General features: G+C 40.3%; 1 protein-coding gene across 1 annotated transcript in view; it reads right to left on the reverse strand.

Annotated features, from left to right (window-relative positions):
• Positions 1 to 15325, reverse strand: part of LOC148087205 (ephrin type-B receptor 1-like) — an 89907-nt gene that overhangs the window by 12842 nt on the left and 61740 nt on the right. The window contains exons 10-16 of the mRNA XM_087785388.1: positions 11651 to 11816; positions 11425 to 11530; positions 10929 to 10987; positions 10664 to 10861; positions 5591 to 5838; positions 1106 to 1173; positions 829 to 976 (exon numbers count right to left, since the gene is read on the reverse strand). Of these exons, the coding sequence (XP_087641514.1) occupies positions 829 to 976; positions 1106 to 1173; positions 5591 to 5838; positions 10664 to 10861; positions 10929 to 10987; positions 11425 to 11530; positions 11651 to 11816 (993 nt within the window). The remainder of the gene's footprint in view (positions 1 to 828; positions 977 to 1105; positions 1174 to 5590; positions 5839 to 10663; positions 10862 to 10928; positions 10988 to 11424; positions 11531 to 11650; positions 11817 to 15325) is intronic.

The raw sequence follows: 15325 nt of genomic DNA on the forward strand, positions 1-15325 counted from the left end.
TGTCAAGCTTCAACTTGATTTCTCTCTGAATTATTATGCACAAAGGTATTTGCACGTAGTACTATAAACTCTTATACGCAGATGTGTGTGGAAAACCTAAACATGTAAGTCATCTTTTTCCTGAGCATTTGGTCGCTAAGAAGACTGTTTGGTAGTGAAAGATCTTCTTAAGCTGAGAGCAACTATGGGAAACCCATCCTTCTTTCACAGCGTTCTTTCTCCAAAGAAGATCACGGCACTAATAGCTTCTTAACCATTATGGGAATCTTGGCCAATGTAGGTAAATGGTAAGGAAGGGAGGAAGGAAAAGGAAGTATGAACAAAGGAAGTAAAATGGTAGGCAGGCAGGCATGTATAGAGGTGGATAGATAGGTAGGAAGGAATAAAAAGAAGGAAGAAAGAAGGAAGGCAGGTAGGTAGATGGTGTCCTAATAAAGAAGGTTGGTAGGCTGGGAGGATGGATGGGAAAGGCAGAACGGTAAGCAGAAAAAAGGGCAGAAGTCAGGTAGGTAGACAGGTCGACAGATAGGGATAGAGTGAGGGAGGTAGGCATGGAAGTGGCAAGTCAGGCAAGTCGCAAGACAGATAAGACACAGATAATAAATGTGAGAGGATTGAAGAAAGATAGGTAGCAAGGTATGAAGATAAGATGGTTTTAGGAAATTGATAATAAAGGAAGGTGGATGTGTACGTTGGGAGGTAGGAAGTAGGAAGGTTCTTAGGTGGAACGGAAAGACGGTGGGTAGGAAACAAAGGAAGATAGGTAGGTATGTATGTTGGTAAGACGATAAAAAGAGGGAGGAGAAAGGAAGGTGTGTCCGTCCTCACCAGGGAGCTGGTGTAGGTAGGGTCAGACGTGTCGTCCTCCAGATACCTTGACAAGCCGAAGTCTGACACTTTACACACCAGGTTGCTGTTGACCAGGATGTTTCGAGCTGCCAGGTCTCTGTGAACATAACTCATCTCTGCCAGATACCTAGACACAGGAACAACCACAGACTCATGGTTCACATTTATTTTTCCCGGTCAACAAAAACATCCATCTAGAACCATGACGCAATCATTTCTTCATCACGTCGACAAAATAGAGTGTTTGTGTACGAACCTCATTCCAGAAGCGATCCCTCGCAGCATTCCAACCAGCTGGATTACTGGGAACTGTCCATCATTCTGCTGCAGGAGCAAGAAGCGTGACAGGATTATGGTTATTATCTGTTATCAGCCGTTTTCACCCGACACCTTTGGAGGATGGATGGAATGAAACATCAATGTACACAGCAGCCGGTAGGAATTTATTGAAGCTGATGTATCTTCCCTCAAAACACTCCAACTGCAATTACTCTGAATTTATGAACCATCATTGTGAAAACAGAGCATATTAGCAAATATAAAATACAAAAAAAAAGAAAATATAGAAAACAATATTTGTACTGGATGCTTCAAGCTTCCCAGCTTTTACTTTATCAGCCAAACTTCCTTCATCTCTGAGCAGAAAGTGTTTGCTCCGAAACACCTACATGGATGTTTCCTTCTGAGCTGTTAGAAAGAAATCGGCGAGGACATTTCCAGCAAAGGGTGTGATGGCGACTGTCCAGCAGTCTAGCGTCTGCTCGCGCGGCTGAGTGACGCAGCAACGTGTGAGATAAAAACTTTAACGTGTAAATGAAACCAAAAGTCAAGTTTGAGCTGGGGACTAAAATGTGTTCACATATTTATGAGTCATGGCAACTTCCTGCCTGAGTCAGTGACTCCTGTGGAATGTGTGTCTTTCATAACTTGGATTACAGATCTCAGGTTTCAACTCATTCACTGCATATTGTAGGACTCGCTTTTGTAGGTGTGACTCATCAGGACCATCATTCTGACTGACATCCTTCATGAGGGACAACTTGTGTAGGCAGCATGGTTGGACTCTTAGGTAGAGGACCCGCCTTCTGAATTGCACCTCATGTTCCTCCATCTAACCCGGGCTGTGTTGGCTCAGAAAGAAAACATGAATCCTGACTACTTCCTGAACGTGTCACTCAGGAATGTGTGACACACAATGAGGATGACCCACTTCCTGTTCCTTGAACTACAGACTCGTTCAAATGAATGGGACTTCAAATCCAATACTATGAGTGACTTTTTGTGTACAAAGAGCTCACTATTTAATGAATCTCAGGCACTTACATAATTTGTAAGAACTCACTTTAATCAAAGGGCTCATTGGAAAACACCTCAGAATATCAAGAGTAAAAACCAACCTCATAGGACTCATGTGGGAATTATGTAGGACTCAAATTGAATTGATGTCTAAACATCAGTTAAGAAAAGGTTCTGCTTTGTGACTCATGGGTGAGCATTTCAATAAATGAGATGAAACCGTCCAACAGTACAGGGCTAAGCAGCAACACCAAAAAGAGGAAATTGATATTTGTCTTTGCTTTTTTTCATTTTCCTTCCATTTGGGTCAGAGAGCCTCAGCTCCCATTAGCATGGCTCCCATCCCTGCTGACATAGCTGCATTCAACTCTGTGTGAGTTTGTGTGTACGTGTGTGTGTGTGTGTGTGTGTGTGTGTGTGTGTCTTTTAATTCACTTTGTGCACCAAACCGCATCTTTGATGCTCCTCTGGCTTAATACTCTGCAGGCACAGACCTCTCCACACACACACACACACACACACACACACACACACACACACACACACACACACACACACACACACACACACACACACACACACACACACACACACACACACACACACAGATCCTTTGGGTGTTGTGCCGGCATGATGGTCACGCTAGGACCAAAACAGCAGTGAGATTGATCAATGTGTGTGTATGTGTGTTTGTGTGTGGTTGTGTGTGAATCAGGCGATGATTTCTCAGTAAAAAGGGGGTCATGCTGAGAGAACTGCACATCAAAGACTTTGTCTTTCTGTTTTTAGAGGTGCTGGAAAAGGAGGGCAGGATGAAAGACGTGGACAGACGGAGAGACAGACAGTCCAGCAGGATGAAGAGGAAGCAACACAGGAGGAGGAAAAAGGAGGACACGATTGCTGCTTCTGTCTTTGTGTCTCTTTATGAAAGCTGGCGAACCTTCGTCAGTCCATCTGTTACTATATTGTTAGTAAAACTGACTGCAGGCTTCGTCTTCCAACAAGTCAAACATTTTTAGATGAAGAGGATGCTGCTCCTCATAACAAACCTGAAATAAGCTTTCTTCACAGTGGACTTCTGCTCCCTTTTTCTTTCCAAGTTACCCTCGAAATATTCTTCAGTTATATTACACATGTTTGGATCAACATTTTCTTTTAAAAAAATCCATTATTTAAAATAGAATGTAGATAAAGATTTGTAAGATTTTGATTCATTTTTTCATTATAATGGAGGTGGATCCATAATTCCTTTTCGGATGCTTTTCTGTAAACTAGACAGGATGAGTACACCACGTGGAGGGGTGGTTGGGTTGGTTGGATGAGTTGGATGGGTTGGATGGGTTGGATGGGTCTTGACCATTAACCCCATACTGTCAGGAGGAGTTTTGAAGATGGGTCGTGTCTGGGTCTTACAGGATGACAATCACCCGGAACAATGAGCCAGGGAAACTTAAGAGTGGCCTTTTAAGAAGCGTCACAAGATCCTGGAGTGGTCTAGCCTTTCATCAAACTTCCAGAAGTCTGTACTGACCAGGGACAGTCACAAAACATAAAAGATCTGGAAAAGATCTCTATGTATCAGAGGTGTCAGCCAAAACCGTGTGCTGCAGTATGTCTTGGCCACATTGTACACATTTTTGGCCACGAAATACCTTAAATTCTTAAATTGATCTTTTAAAATTGAATTCCGTTTCGTCCCTAGCACAGATAGCTCAATTGGTAGAATCAGTCTTAATATAAATAAACTCTGGTTCGATTCCAACACTCGGCATTGTATGTTTTACGTGGTTATTTTGGAGACCTTATTGTGTTGGTACTATAGTAGAAGACTTACACTCTCTCCAGGCTCTTTACTTTGATTTGTAAAGACATTTACTCTGAATATTGTGTTCATTTTTAATTAAATTTGATTGTAAGTAATGTATCTAATTTACTGTACTGTCATCACCATAAACAAATCCTGTTTTTTTACCATGTCATGTTCGTGGCTCTATACAAACTTTCTGATTTGTGTAAATGCAAAAAAAGGTTTCTGTATTAAAAATTCTGTTCCGTTTTTCTGATCAAATTAATTCATGTCATTCATCAAAATGCAAGGTAATAAACATCTGATTACAATATTTGTTGTGAACCTCAATGTCTGGCTCAGGTGATCTTTATACGTCTTCCACAAGTCACGACTATAGCACCTCCATTCTTTAAAGATCCCACTCAAACTGAGAGCGAATTACAATAATCTATATAGTTTTTAAGGAGTGGCTTTATTCACTAGCCTGTGACGTTAGTGGAGTCAGAGAGGGATTTCCACAACGGGCAATTACTGTGCCTGATCACGCTTGAACTGGAGCTTCTCACCAGCAGAATTTCGACGTGAAATATGTCAATTATTCTTCAAACATCTACTTGACGGAGACTTGTCCGTGAATAACAAGTCAAGTGTGCAGTGAAGCCGGGAACTCCATTGTTGAGGTTCAACTACAGCCCTACATTTTTTATAAATAGTGGGATTATATAGGAGAACTTCTGGATAAACACATTATAAAGTTTATTGTAAACAGAAGCAGACAAGGGAACAGATTGCTCATGTCCACTCTTCTGGTTATTCTTGAGATTTCATGATGACTTTCATAGCATTTTGTTGGTTCAGGATGAATGATCGAGCTCAGTTAATGAATACCTAAATCATATTTAACATTGTAAACAACAGAAATTAATTAAAGAAGGATTTTTAAAAATAAATACAAATAGTTTTAATAAAAATATAAGGATATAATAAATTGTATGCTTTACAAAACAAATACACAATAATAACTAATAATACAAATAATAAATAAATAACCATCTATATAATAACAATTAAACTAAGTTACTAAATCCTCATCAAAACAACAAAAATCCAAAAACAATAATGTGGTCTAATTCATGAAAATAAATTATTCCTGTGAATGAAAAACTGAATACAATAACTAAAAATACAATTAAAATGGTAACTTGATCCATGTTGATTTTTCAATTCTTTTCAAAAACAAATTTCTGTTTGTTTTTAAATATTGTATTTTTATGTACAATATTTAGTTTTTGGTTGAATAAATTTAAGCTAAATTTTGATTTTTTTAGATTTCATATTCTCACTTGACAGGTCACGTGATGACTGCTCTATCTAAGTGGGTAGAGAAGGTTTTCTTATGAAGGACCGAGAGACTTTTAACTTTTACAGAAACTGACACAAGAGTTCCTCGGTTTGTAGACAAATATACCTGTGGTATCTGGAGGGTGTCCAGGACATTACAGTTAGAGTGCTCTGATTCTTTGGGAAGCCAAAAACAACATTTTCTAGCTATGGTTTTTACAATCATTTAATCTAAAAACAAGCAGAAAATGTGAAAAAATTAGAACATTCTCCTCTACTCAGTTGTAGACCAGTAAGGTTCCTGTGAGCACTCACCCTAAGGAAGGAGTCCAGAGCTCCGTTCTCCATGAACTCAGTGATGATCATGGTGGGCCTGCTCTTGGTGACGACGCCCTCCAGCCGGATGATGTTTGGCTGATCAAACTGACCCATGATGGACGCCTCGGACAGGAAGTCTCGCCTCTGCCTCTCTGAGTATCCCACCTTCAGGGTCTTGATGGCAACAGGGATTTCCTTCTTCCCGACAGGCTTCAGCCGCCCTTTGTACACCTCCCCGAACTCACCTGGCACAGATGGGGGAGTCACATGAGCCGGTAGAGTTGGAGTCAAACAACAAGGTATACATGAAAAGTCATAATGCAGTCGACGCCTGCAGCGACGCACGCTCAATTTCACGCACCGTTGTGCCTTGGAATGTCTCTGCGAGTGAAATATTGAGTCGACCAAAGCAGCGACGGAACGCAGGAGTTTTGAGAATTATGATGACAACAAGCTCACTAGCATGCTTGAGTTGGACCACACAGAAGCACAGTGTGAGGGACCAGTGACCTCAACACACTTTACCAGTCGGACTCCCACACACAGCACAGTGATAAACACAGAAACGAGTGTCGAGGTGACACTCGGCTCTGCATGAGTTCAGAGGTTTGTAGTGGGAATTAGCAAATTGAGTTTTGCAGTTTAATTACATTTGTTTACCTTTTATTATTTACAAGCCTCTTCCATCCTGCTTTTGCTTCAGCAGACGTCTCCCAGAAGTTTAGAGTTTTACTGATGTTGTCGCTTGAAAAAAGTGTATACAAATCTAGGATCACAAGTATAAAATAGAAAAACCCTATAACACACATTTAGAAATAGAAAATGTGATAAAGTCTTTGAATAAACGACTATGAAACAATATAAACCGTGTCAGGACCAAAACAATACATTCAAAATGTATCTAAATGGCAAAAATATATATAAAATAAAGTGTCTCTTAAATTGACGTTAGACCTCTATTGTTCTCACGAGTATGAGTCTGTTTGTACAAAACTCTCTTTACATTTAAATATTTACATTAGAAAGCTATCTTTAGCACTGCCAACCAAAGGGACTTGTTTTAGATAAGATGAAATGTACTTTAAGCACACCAAACACACTCTGCTGTGATTGGTCAAGCATCAAGGTTTGTCACCGCTTGTCATCAGAATCCCAGAAGTAACTTGAATCATGCAATTCAGTCAAAGTATGGTTTTCACATTAGCGGTCTGTTTAGGTCTTAATATAATGGAATTAAAATAGGAATGAAATATTGCTACATTAAAATGAAAAAATATAAACATCATTTTGATTGATTTGTTCTGTCAGACTTCTCACCTCCTGGGGCAAAAACATTCCACTTTTCTTGATACAATCGTAAAAAATAATGATGAAGTGTCCGCTAGAGTTGTTTTCTCAACCTCACACTAGATTAAGAAGCTCCACTGAGAAGCACCAAGGTCAAAGGCTTTGCTCAAGGGTCAATAGTCTGTGCTCTTGTGGTTCACTGAAAAAACAATAATGACTTCCCACAAATGATTGTCTGGACTGAAGGGAAAGGCGCTCAGAGTGAAGGCATCCAGCTAAAGAAACAATATTGAACTCAAAATAAAGAAAAATAGTGTGATTTATCAGCGTCAGTAAAAACGTTTTATTAGTGGATAGCCCAGTGGATTTGTAAACACATTAAGGCGCCTCACAAGGTCATTTCTAAGAGTCCTCACATGAACGTGGATTCTAGAGAATCATCAATGTTCAAATGAATAGAAACCTGAGGCTTCACTGAACACATTTAACCTCTGTAGTTCGGGGCAACTTGAGGACATCAAAATGGAATCCGACTTCAACAGTTGCCGTCCCAGAGATAAAAAAATGTTGTGTGTGAATAATGGATGAGTGATGGGAATTGGATGACAGGCTGTGTCTTCATGTCTCGCTGTGATCTTCACTGCACATCTCACTGCTCATTAAAAACTATCTACTGTCGCAGCCCAAAATCAGAAATCGTGTGAGCGACAGTACGAGTGACAGAAATGTGACATGCACATAAAGAAGAGAAATTAGGACGACAGAAAGCTTCTTTTAAGTGGGAACCGGAAAGGCAGAGGGTGTCGATGTATGTGTCAAACTTAAGGCCATGGGGTCGTATCGGAACATATCAAGATCTTTTTCCTTCAATGAGTAATTGAATGAGATTCCAAACGAATCTTGAAAATGATCTTAAAGTGTAAAGTGATTTCTCAACATGCTGCAGGGCGAGGGGATTGTCAATAAAAAATGTATGTTTTGTGCATCAAAAAGGAAATAATAGCAACTTTTGCATTATGAGGTGGTTATTTTTATAACTTGGTGCCAAAATAGGCAAACATACTAAAGAAGGGGACTGACAGAACAATTGAGTTTGAGAAGGAATATGTTTATGTTGTGAAGTTGAGACTTAGTTAAATAACCCAGAGAAATATTGTGGAAGAAGAATATGTGGCTAGTGTATGTTCTCCCTGGGTTGCGCTTGTACCGGGCACTCTGGTTTCCTCCCACAATTCAAATGAATGTAAAGGTTGATTGGGAACTTGTCGGTAGGTAAAACAGTGTGTAGGCTCCTCCCCCCTGCCATCCTCAAAAGGGTTTAAGTGTCATAGAACATGAAACGAATGAAGTAAGGCAACAATGAAGAGAGTTGAAGGTCTTGTGTTCAAACCCTTTCTAGTGTCAGCCCTTGTGCAAGGTACTCTGTTTAGCACATTTTTCCTCCATGTATTGTATTGACAGAAGAAATATTAAGTTAAAACATATTAGACATCAACATTGAGTTTCTAACACGTTAAGAAAAACTTAAAAAAGATTAAATTACTGTGTATTAGATACTGTTTAGTTTTGATGGTGTAACAAATAATAAAGTTGCATTTGTAAACCAAACAAATTGGGGGAGAAGATTGCAACATTTTCAGTTGCTGCATTATGACACTAAAGTGTCAGGAAAACATGGCGTTGCACTCAAATGGATACTGCTTCCTTCTTTTACTGCAGCAAGATGAGAGAACATTTCCTTTAAAGATATATCAGGATCAACAGAAGCAAATGTAACTGAAGTCTCTGTGGCTCAGCATCAAGAGTTTGTTTGTTTTGATTGAAGGACATTTTGATCTTAACCAGATGCATTTATTGTATGGAATTTGTTGGGCTAGAAGCAGGTTCTAGGTGGGCACAGGAGTTCTGGGCCAAGACAGACCAAAGGTGTGACCAAGGATGGACCTTTAATAGTAATACCTTTTTCCAGACCAAGAAGACATGAGAAGTAGTCCTAGGTTCTTTGCTTATCCTACTGTCCCTGTGACAGACCTCTTAAAAGCAGGAGTCAATAGATGGATGAATTCAGACCCAACTAGCCTGGGACCAGATTGAAACACATTCCTGTGCAATGTGATCACTTCCATCTTCCTGTGACCAGTATAGACCTTTAAGGTACCGTATCTGGGCCTGAGTCATTGAAAGACATTATCAGAGCATAATCAGAACAATGAGAAAATGGGGTGTAAAACTGTTCTCCCAGGTCTCTTGCTTCCAAAACTAATTCTGCAGCTCATCCTGGAGAAGCAAATATCCTCTATGCTTCCTTGCTCCTAAAAAACTAAATGGAGTCCTTCAGATAAGGGTTATGTGCCCATTAAGTCCAGTACCCGCTGAAACCTCCTGATGTGTTCAAACACAGAACCCTGAGACGAAAGTGTTGAACACGGAGACAAAATCCTTCTTTTAAAATTTATGCATTCGTCAGTCAAAAGTTCCTCTCAAGTAAAAGGTGCATCTTTCTGAGGGAGTCTTACAGAGACGTTGTTACTGAGGTGAGATATTTTTATGAACTCCTTCGGGGGCTTTCCTCTTTTATCTTTCTTCCGCATTCATTTATTCCACATTTCCCCTCCTCGCTTCCAACTTTCCACCAGCTGCTGAAAAACACTGCTGCTCATGGTCACATTGCAGAGTCTTCTCACCCCGGTTCAGAGAGCGCCTCCTTCTCCCTCGCCTCTTTTCATTACTTGGCACCTCTGGCTGAGGCCAGACATTTTCGTCCCCGAGAGAAATAAACGGCTCGACTTGGGGATTAAACAAAGCATCTGCGCAAGGCTCAACAGAACAAAAACCCAAAGCACACACACTCCGCAGAGAGACCCTGACCTTTAACATCCGAGGCTCTTCGGCTGCTTGAGCGTGATTGGTTTCGCTCCAAATGAAAAAGTTATGAGTTATCCGGGGAATAATATTTGAGCTTCACACACCTCCATTAGATGCGTCTCAGGGGCAAAGACAATAGATGTGCGGCCAAATGTTGAAACAAGAACACATTTCATTACTCCCTGCTGTGATTCCACTACTGGTTGTGTTTCTAGAGAAATAGAAAAGAAGAAATTGATGTTTCTTCGTCCTTCAGTTGGTAGAAACACAAACCAATGAGGAGAAATACAACAGACGCAGTCACAGCACCAGAGTGTAAAATTATATATCCAAGTCCACATCTTTTTGTTTTATGTTTTTAAAATAAAATAAAAAAATAAATACATTTATCATTTATGCCTTGATCAGGATTTTTGTTTGTTTTTAATTAGTAATAGTTTTCTATTATAAAACAAGAAAAAGGCTCTTGTTGGATCGGACCTTTATTTTTAAGATTTATCATTTATTTTTTCATATTGTTTTTGATTATTATACCTGTCCACAATCACATTGTGTCTGTATTTTAAAATATATTTTTTTATTTACGCCTCTTTTAGTTTATCTCTCTCAGGTTTAAAAAACAAGACAAAACAAATATAAGTAACTCCTGTATAGCCTATATTTGTTTTAAATGATCAATTGTTCGATGTTATTCCGTATTTTGTTAGTTGTATAACAACAAGTAAAGAGTTGGAAAATAGAGATGGAGCTGACTCCTTTAACCAGTCTTGCTGCATATCTTGACAAAGTAAGAAGAACATGGAGTCCAGGGTCAACAGTTCAGATGTCATGAAACTTAAAGCTGTCACCAGTGTAAGGAGCCTTGAACAAGAGCTATGAGGTCAAAAGTCAACGTCGGACTGTCTCTGCATTTCCCACCTGATCCAATGACTTCTTCTATTTTCACACACGAAGGGTCAATTTCCTTGGCAAACTCCCGCACCGCCTCATTGGGGTCCTCGTAGGTGAAGGGGTCGATGTAAATCTTGACCCCCGGTGAACTATGACCCTCAGACAGTGTGGGAAAGGTCACGGTCGGGGTCGGCCCACTGAAGATGTCAGGTCTGAGCGTCACCTCTGAGGTAAGAAGGAGAGAGAGTGAAAATAACTGTTTAAAGTGTTAAAGAGTGAGACAGGGACAAACCTCCTCCGTTATACTGCTGCAGCTTGTCGCCGTACACACTCTCCTTCAGCTGCCGACGCCTGCTCACGCGCACACACACACACACGCACACACCCCCACACACACACACACACACACACACACACACACACACACACACACACACAAAGATTCGTGAGCTGATCTATTGGAATAATTGGTCGTCCCCTCTCTGGTTGAGTGAAAATAGTCTCATTATTGTGCAACGTCTTGTCACAGTTCTCAGGGAAGCATTTCAAGTTTGGCTCAAACAAAATAATAAAAACTTTGGTTGGATTGTTAAAACTTTATCCTTAGGCTTGTTTGTAATTAAATATGCATACATATATATGCATAGTGTTCTACTGGGGGAATGCGCTGTGGCAGACCCAGGACACACAGGAGAGACTATGTCTCTGGAATGTTGAAAACACATTCAAGAAAGAACTTGGATGACAGATTGTAGTAACTGTTGTTCATGGTCTGGTCTTCATCTCACCTGGTGCAAATGATGGTGATGGCCACTAAAGAGACGATACACACGGCCCCCACCAAAGAACCTGCGATAAGCGACAGCTGCTGGCCCAACTCTGACTTGTACTCATCTGCAAATCAAAAAGGTTCATTTAGAAAAGTAATTTTTCTGTGACCTTAATCCTACACTGTGTTGTATCGACACAAAGACATGCTTGTAATGGAGACACATGCTCCTCAAACACACTCACCGTCAGTCAGTGTTTGGAAGAGCATCTCTTTGCTGTAGGCACCGAAGCCTGCCACCGTTCTGGCCCGAACCTGGACCACGTAGCCCGTCCCGGGTTTCAGACCTTCCAGGACCACGTTAGGAATCTGACTCTGAACAACCGAACTGTTGTGTACTGTTGACACCGACTGAAAGAGAGAGAGTGCAGAGATCAGAAACCCTTTTATCTCCAGGACAGTTTCTGAAGTCATGAATGTCACCATGACGTTTATCCGCATCCTCAAAGTATGACCACCTTCCTCCTTCGGCCCTGAGCCTTTTTTTGCTGGCAGTACAATGACATGTGATAAGGCAGTTAATTACTTTGGCCCCTCTGAGATTTTCTCTCCTCCTCTCAGTCCTCCAGAGAATTCCACATCATCATTCCATATCTCATAAAAGCTTCCACCTCCTAACATCTCTCGCCTCTCTTCTATTCCTCCTCTGTTCTCCTCTTCTTGAGATAAAAAAAGGCAAATCACAACAGTCCAGAGAGAGTGAAAGATGTTGGGGGGTTGTGCGATGAGAGACGGGGGAGGAGACAGGAAGGAGATTGAGAAGGAGGAGGACGAGAGGGAGAGCAGGAAGAAAATAAATTGGATATTGAGGTGTCAAAATTGAGTGTCCTTTCTCAAAATCTAAACTAAATAAATTATAGGTCCGGCTGGATTCATGTTCTCTTCCTGGCTGGACCTTCCTTTCTGAAGAAATATGATTTTGAACACCTTGCTAGTTTGAGAGGAATGCTTGCTCATTGTGCTTTGCACTGAAGCATACTGAAGTATACTGAAGTATACTGAAGTATACTGAAGTATACTGAGGTATACTGAAGTATACTGAAGTATACTGAAGTATACTGAAGTATAGTTTAGATGACTCTGTAACTGTCATGATTATACACATTGGTTTCAATTAACTTGAAACAACCAAGTCCAACATATGTTATCTCTTCATAGGGGGGTTTCGTTAGTAAATGAGCCTGGACAACCCTCACATGAAATAAGCTTCTTGGCAGAGGTATGCACTCATTATGACATTGATACCTGGTACAGTACTTCCTGGATGGGAAACTACACTCAAGCTTCAATCAGCATGGATTTTGTAGCATTAGTTAAATACATAAAGTCAGTAAAAAAGCAACACCTTCAAATCCCAAAGCTCAAAGTATTTCAGCATTGATATCAATAAACATTTATGTGTCAACATGTACAAGTTCAGACAGGAAGGTGTTGAAGTTTCAGTGGAAACAACGGTTAATTGAAGAATCTGTCTCTGAGAGGGTTGAAAGGAAGAGCTATATTTGGATGTGGCTACAAAATTAAAAGTGCATTATCAGTAATGGGGATTAAAGGTGTGCAGGTGTGAGAGATTTGGGGAGAGTGGGGGGGGCTGTGCTTGCCACAGAGAAGCGGTGAGGGGGCAGTGGATCAGGGAAGGTCTGCCTGACTGAGATAAGTATGGAGGAAATATCCTGTGCTTTGTATCAAATTTATACTTCATTATCAGAGGAGTCGGGGTGACAGAGTAGGTGGTGGGGATCAGGGCGATCAGCTGACAGAAATGTTGATCCTTACAGTGACGTTTTCACTTATTTGGGGCATTAATGAGAAGAAACAGAAAGAACAAACAAACTGTCACGCTTAATTGGCTTCTGTGCTAATATTGTTGACGGTAAGGCGCTGCCCTATTTTTGGCTGAGTAAGAGTTTCATCTCTCAGTCTGTCCTCAAATCACTCTTGGATATTAATTCATCTCCTCTGGTATTCTAATTAAATCAATGAGCGCCAGAAAAAAAAGGTTTATTAAAATGTAGCAGCAATAGACTATGTTAGCTTGAACAACATCACAGAAAACATTTATAGCTGCTGACCTGGTACTGACCGGGAAAGAATATTAGAGCTGACTGGAACACTCCTGCTGGGATTATGATTACTTTCCATTTGAGTTCAGAGCTTCCCAGTTTGGATTTTCACGCACTTTAGCTTCACTTGTGTTGCTTATCAGCTGCATTTACAAGCGTCTTCGCTGGCCCCGCTGTCACCAACCTCCCAATTAGACACTTTGATCCCATTTCAGAGTGAGGCAGATCTCGCTACCACTGCAGGTCCTTCAAGAGTTCAATTGTGGGACAAGGTTTCCAGGCTACAAATGATCCAACAGAGAAAGCTACATTTTGGGACTAATCATGTGAAGGTGTGATAATATTTTTCTGTTCTTCTCAAGGGCAGAGGAGAGAAAAAAGTGTTTTAAATTGGATTGTTAAGTGGATATTCTTTTCTTTCATAGAATGACTCACTATGTTCTCCAAGGATTTTTTTTTTTAATGGGTATGTTGCCTCGTGATTTGCCTCACAGAAGAAGTGATTAATAAAATTCAATACTATGTCTCTGTTGACATTTGTTAGAGTACTCTCTAAATAAATGCCTTTGTTGTCCGAATCATTTCAGTTAAATTGTGTAGAGCACTGCAGCTCTAACTAGTTTGCCATGATAAGCCTCAGTAATCACTAAAATCATCTAATCACTGTGATGTACATTCCTAAGGGTTTGCACTTACAATTGATGGCAGCATTACGTTTAAAAGTCGCTTTGTTAGTCATAGGATAATTTTCTAGACAAGAGAGAAGTGAGTGATGAGCTAAAGAAGTTTGCCACTCTGGCGTCATCTTGCTGATCAATGGCAAGAAAAGTCAAATTATGCATAATTATTTTAGCCACTGACTCTTTAACTTCAACAGGACTTTTGAGGTTGTACTGCCGGACATACGCTGTGCGTTACCTACGCCTGGCAATGTCATCTTCAATGGCCTGTGAGTTGATGCTCAGATATTCACCCCAAGTGTTCCAAAAAAAACTACAAATTGATGTGGGTTGGAGTGAACTGAATAATAGTCACCATGACCTAAATCTAAATACTTTACACTAAATACTAAACAATGCAAAAAAAGCACTGATGTAATGATAAATGTCCACAAACAAAAAAACAAACAAAGTTTTCCAATAAACTTCTAGTTACGCATGAAAAAGACAAATTGATGAACATCTTTTCGAGCTATTTAGACATTTATGAACAAACTTGAAAGTTAAATAAATGTAAAATTACAAAAACTATGCCCTGTCAATAAGAAAGCTTGTGGCGAAAATGTATTAGGAAACACATTAAGTGGGAGCCCCTACAGTATGCAAGTCCTGTGATTTTATTCTAAACCTGTTTCATAGTGAAACCAAAAATACAAAAAGGCCTCTGGATGTTTGTTCTGTGATGCTAACGGCCTGACTTACTTACACACGTACATGACACACATACTGGAAGCGCTGTAATAACCCTGACAATAAAAAGCTGCACATGCAGCCCAGCGGATGTTTATTCCCTGACTCCCTCCTGCAGCACAACAAAATGACGGTGGTTCACTGTATTGTGGAGTAAAATTGGAATCCGTGAGCGAGTCGAGCAGATCAGGTCTGAAAGAGTGCTGACACCAGGAGAGACGTATTGATTCACTCTTTGTTTGAGTCGGAGAAGCTCAGCATCTACAGAAAACTTAGAACAATATGGTGGTGTCTCCTAAAGATTTTTAGTTTCAGTGAAAGATCACATTCATCTCTGATCGTGACAACTCGGCTGACAATGACAAAGATATAGATGACACTATACTGT

The sequence above is a fragment of the Callionymus lyra genome, chromosome 2, assembly GCF_982586985.1.
Source record: "Callionymus lyra chromosome 2, fCalLyr1.hap1.1, whole genome shotgun sequence".
NCBI lineage: Eukaryota > Metazoa > Chordata > Actinopteri > Syngnathiformes > Callionymidae > Callionymus > Callionymus lyra.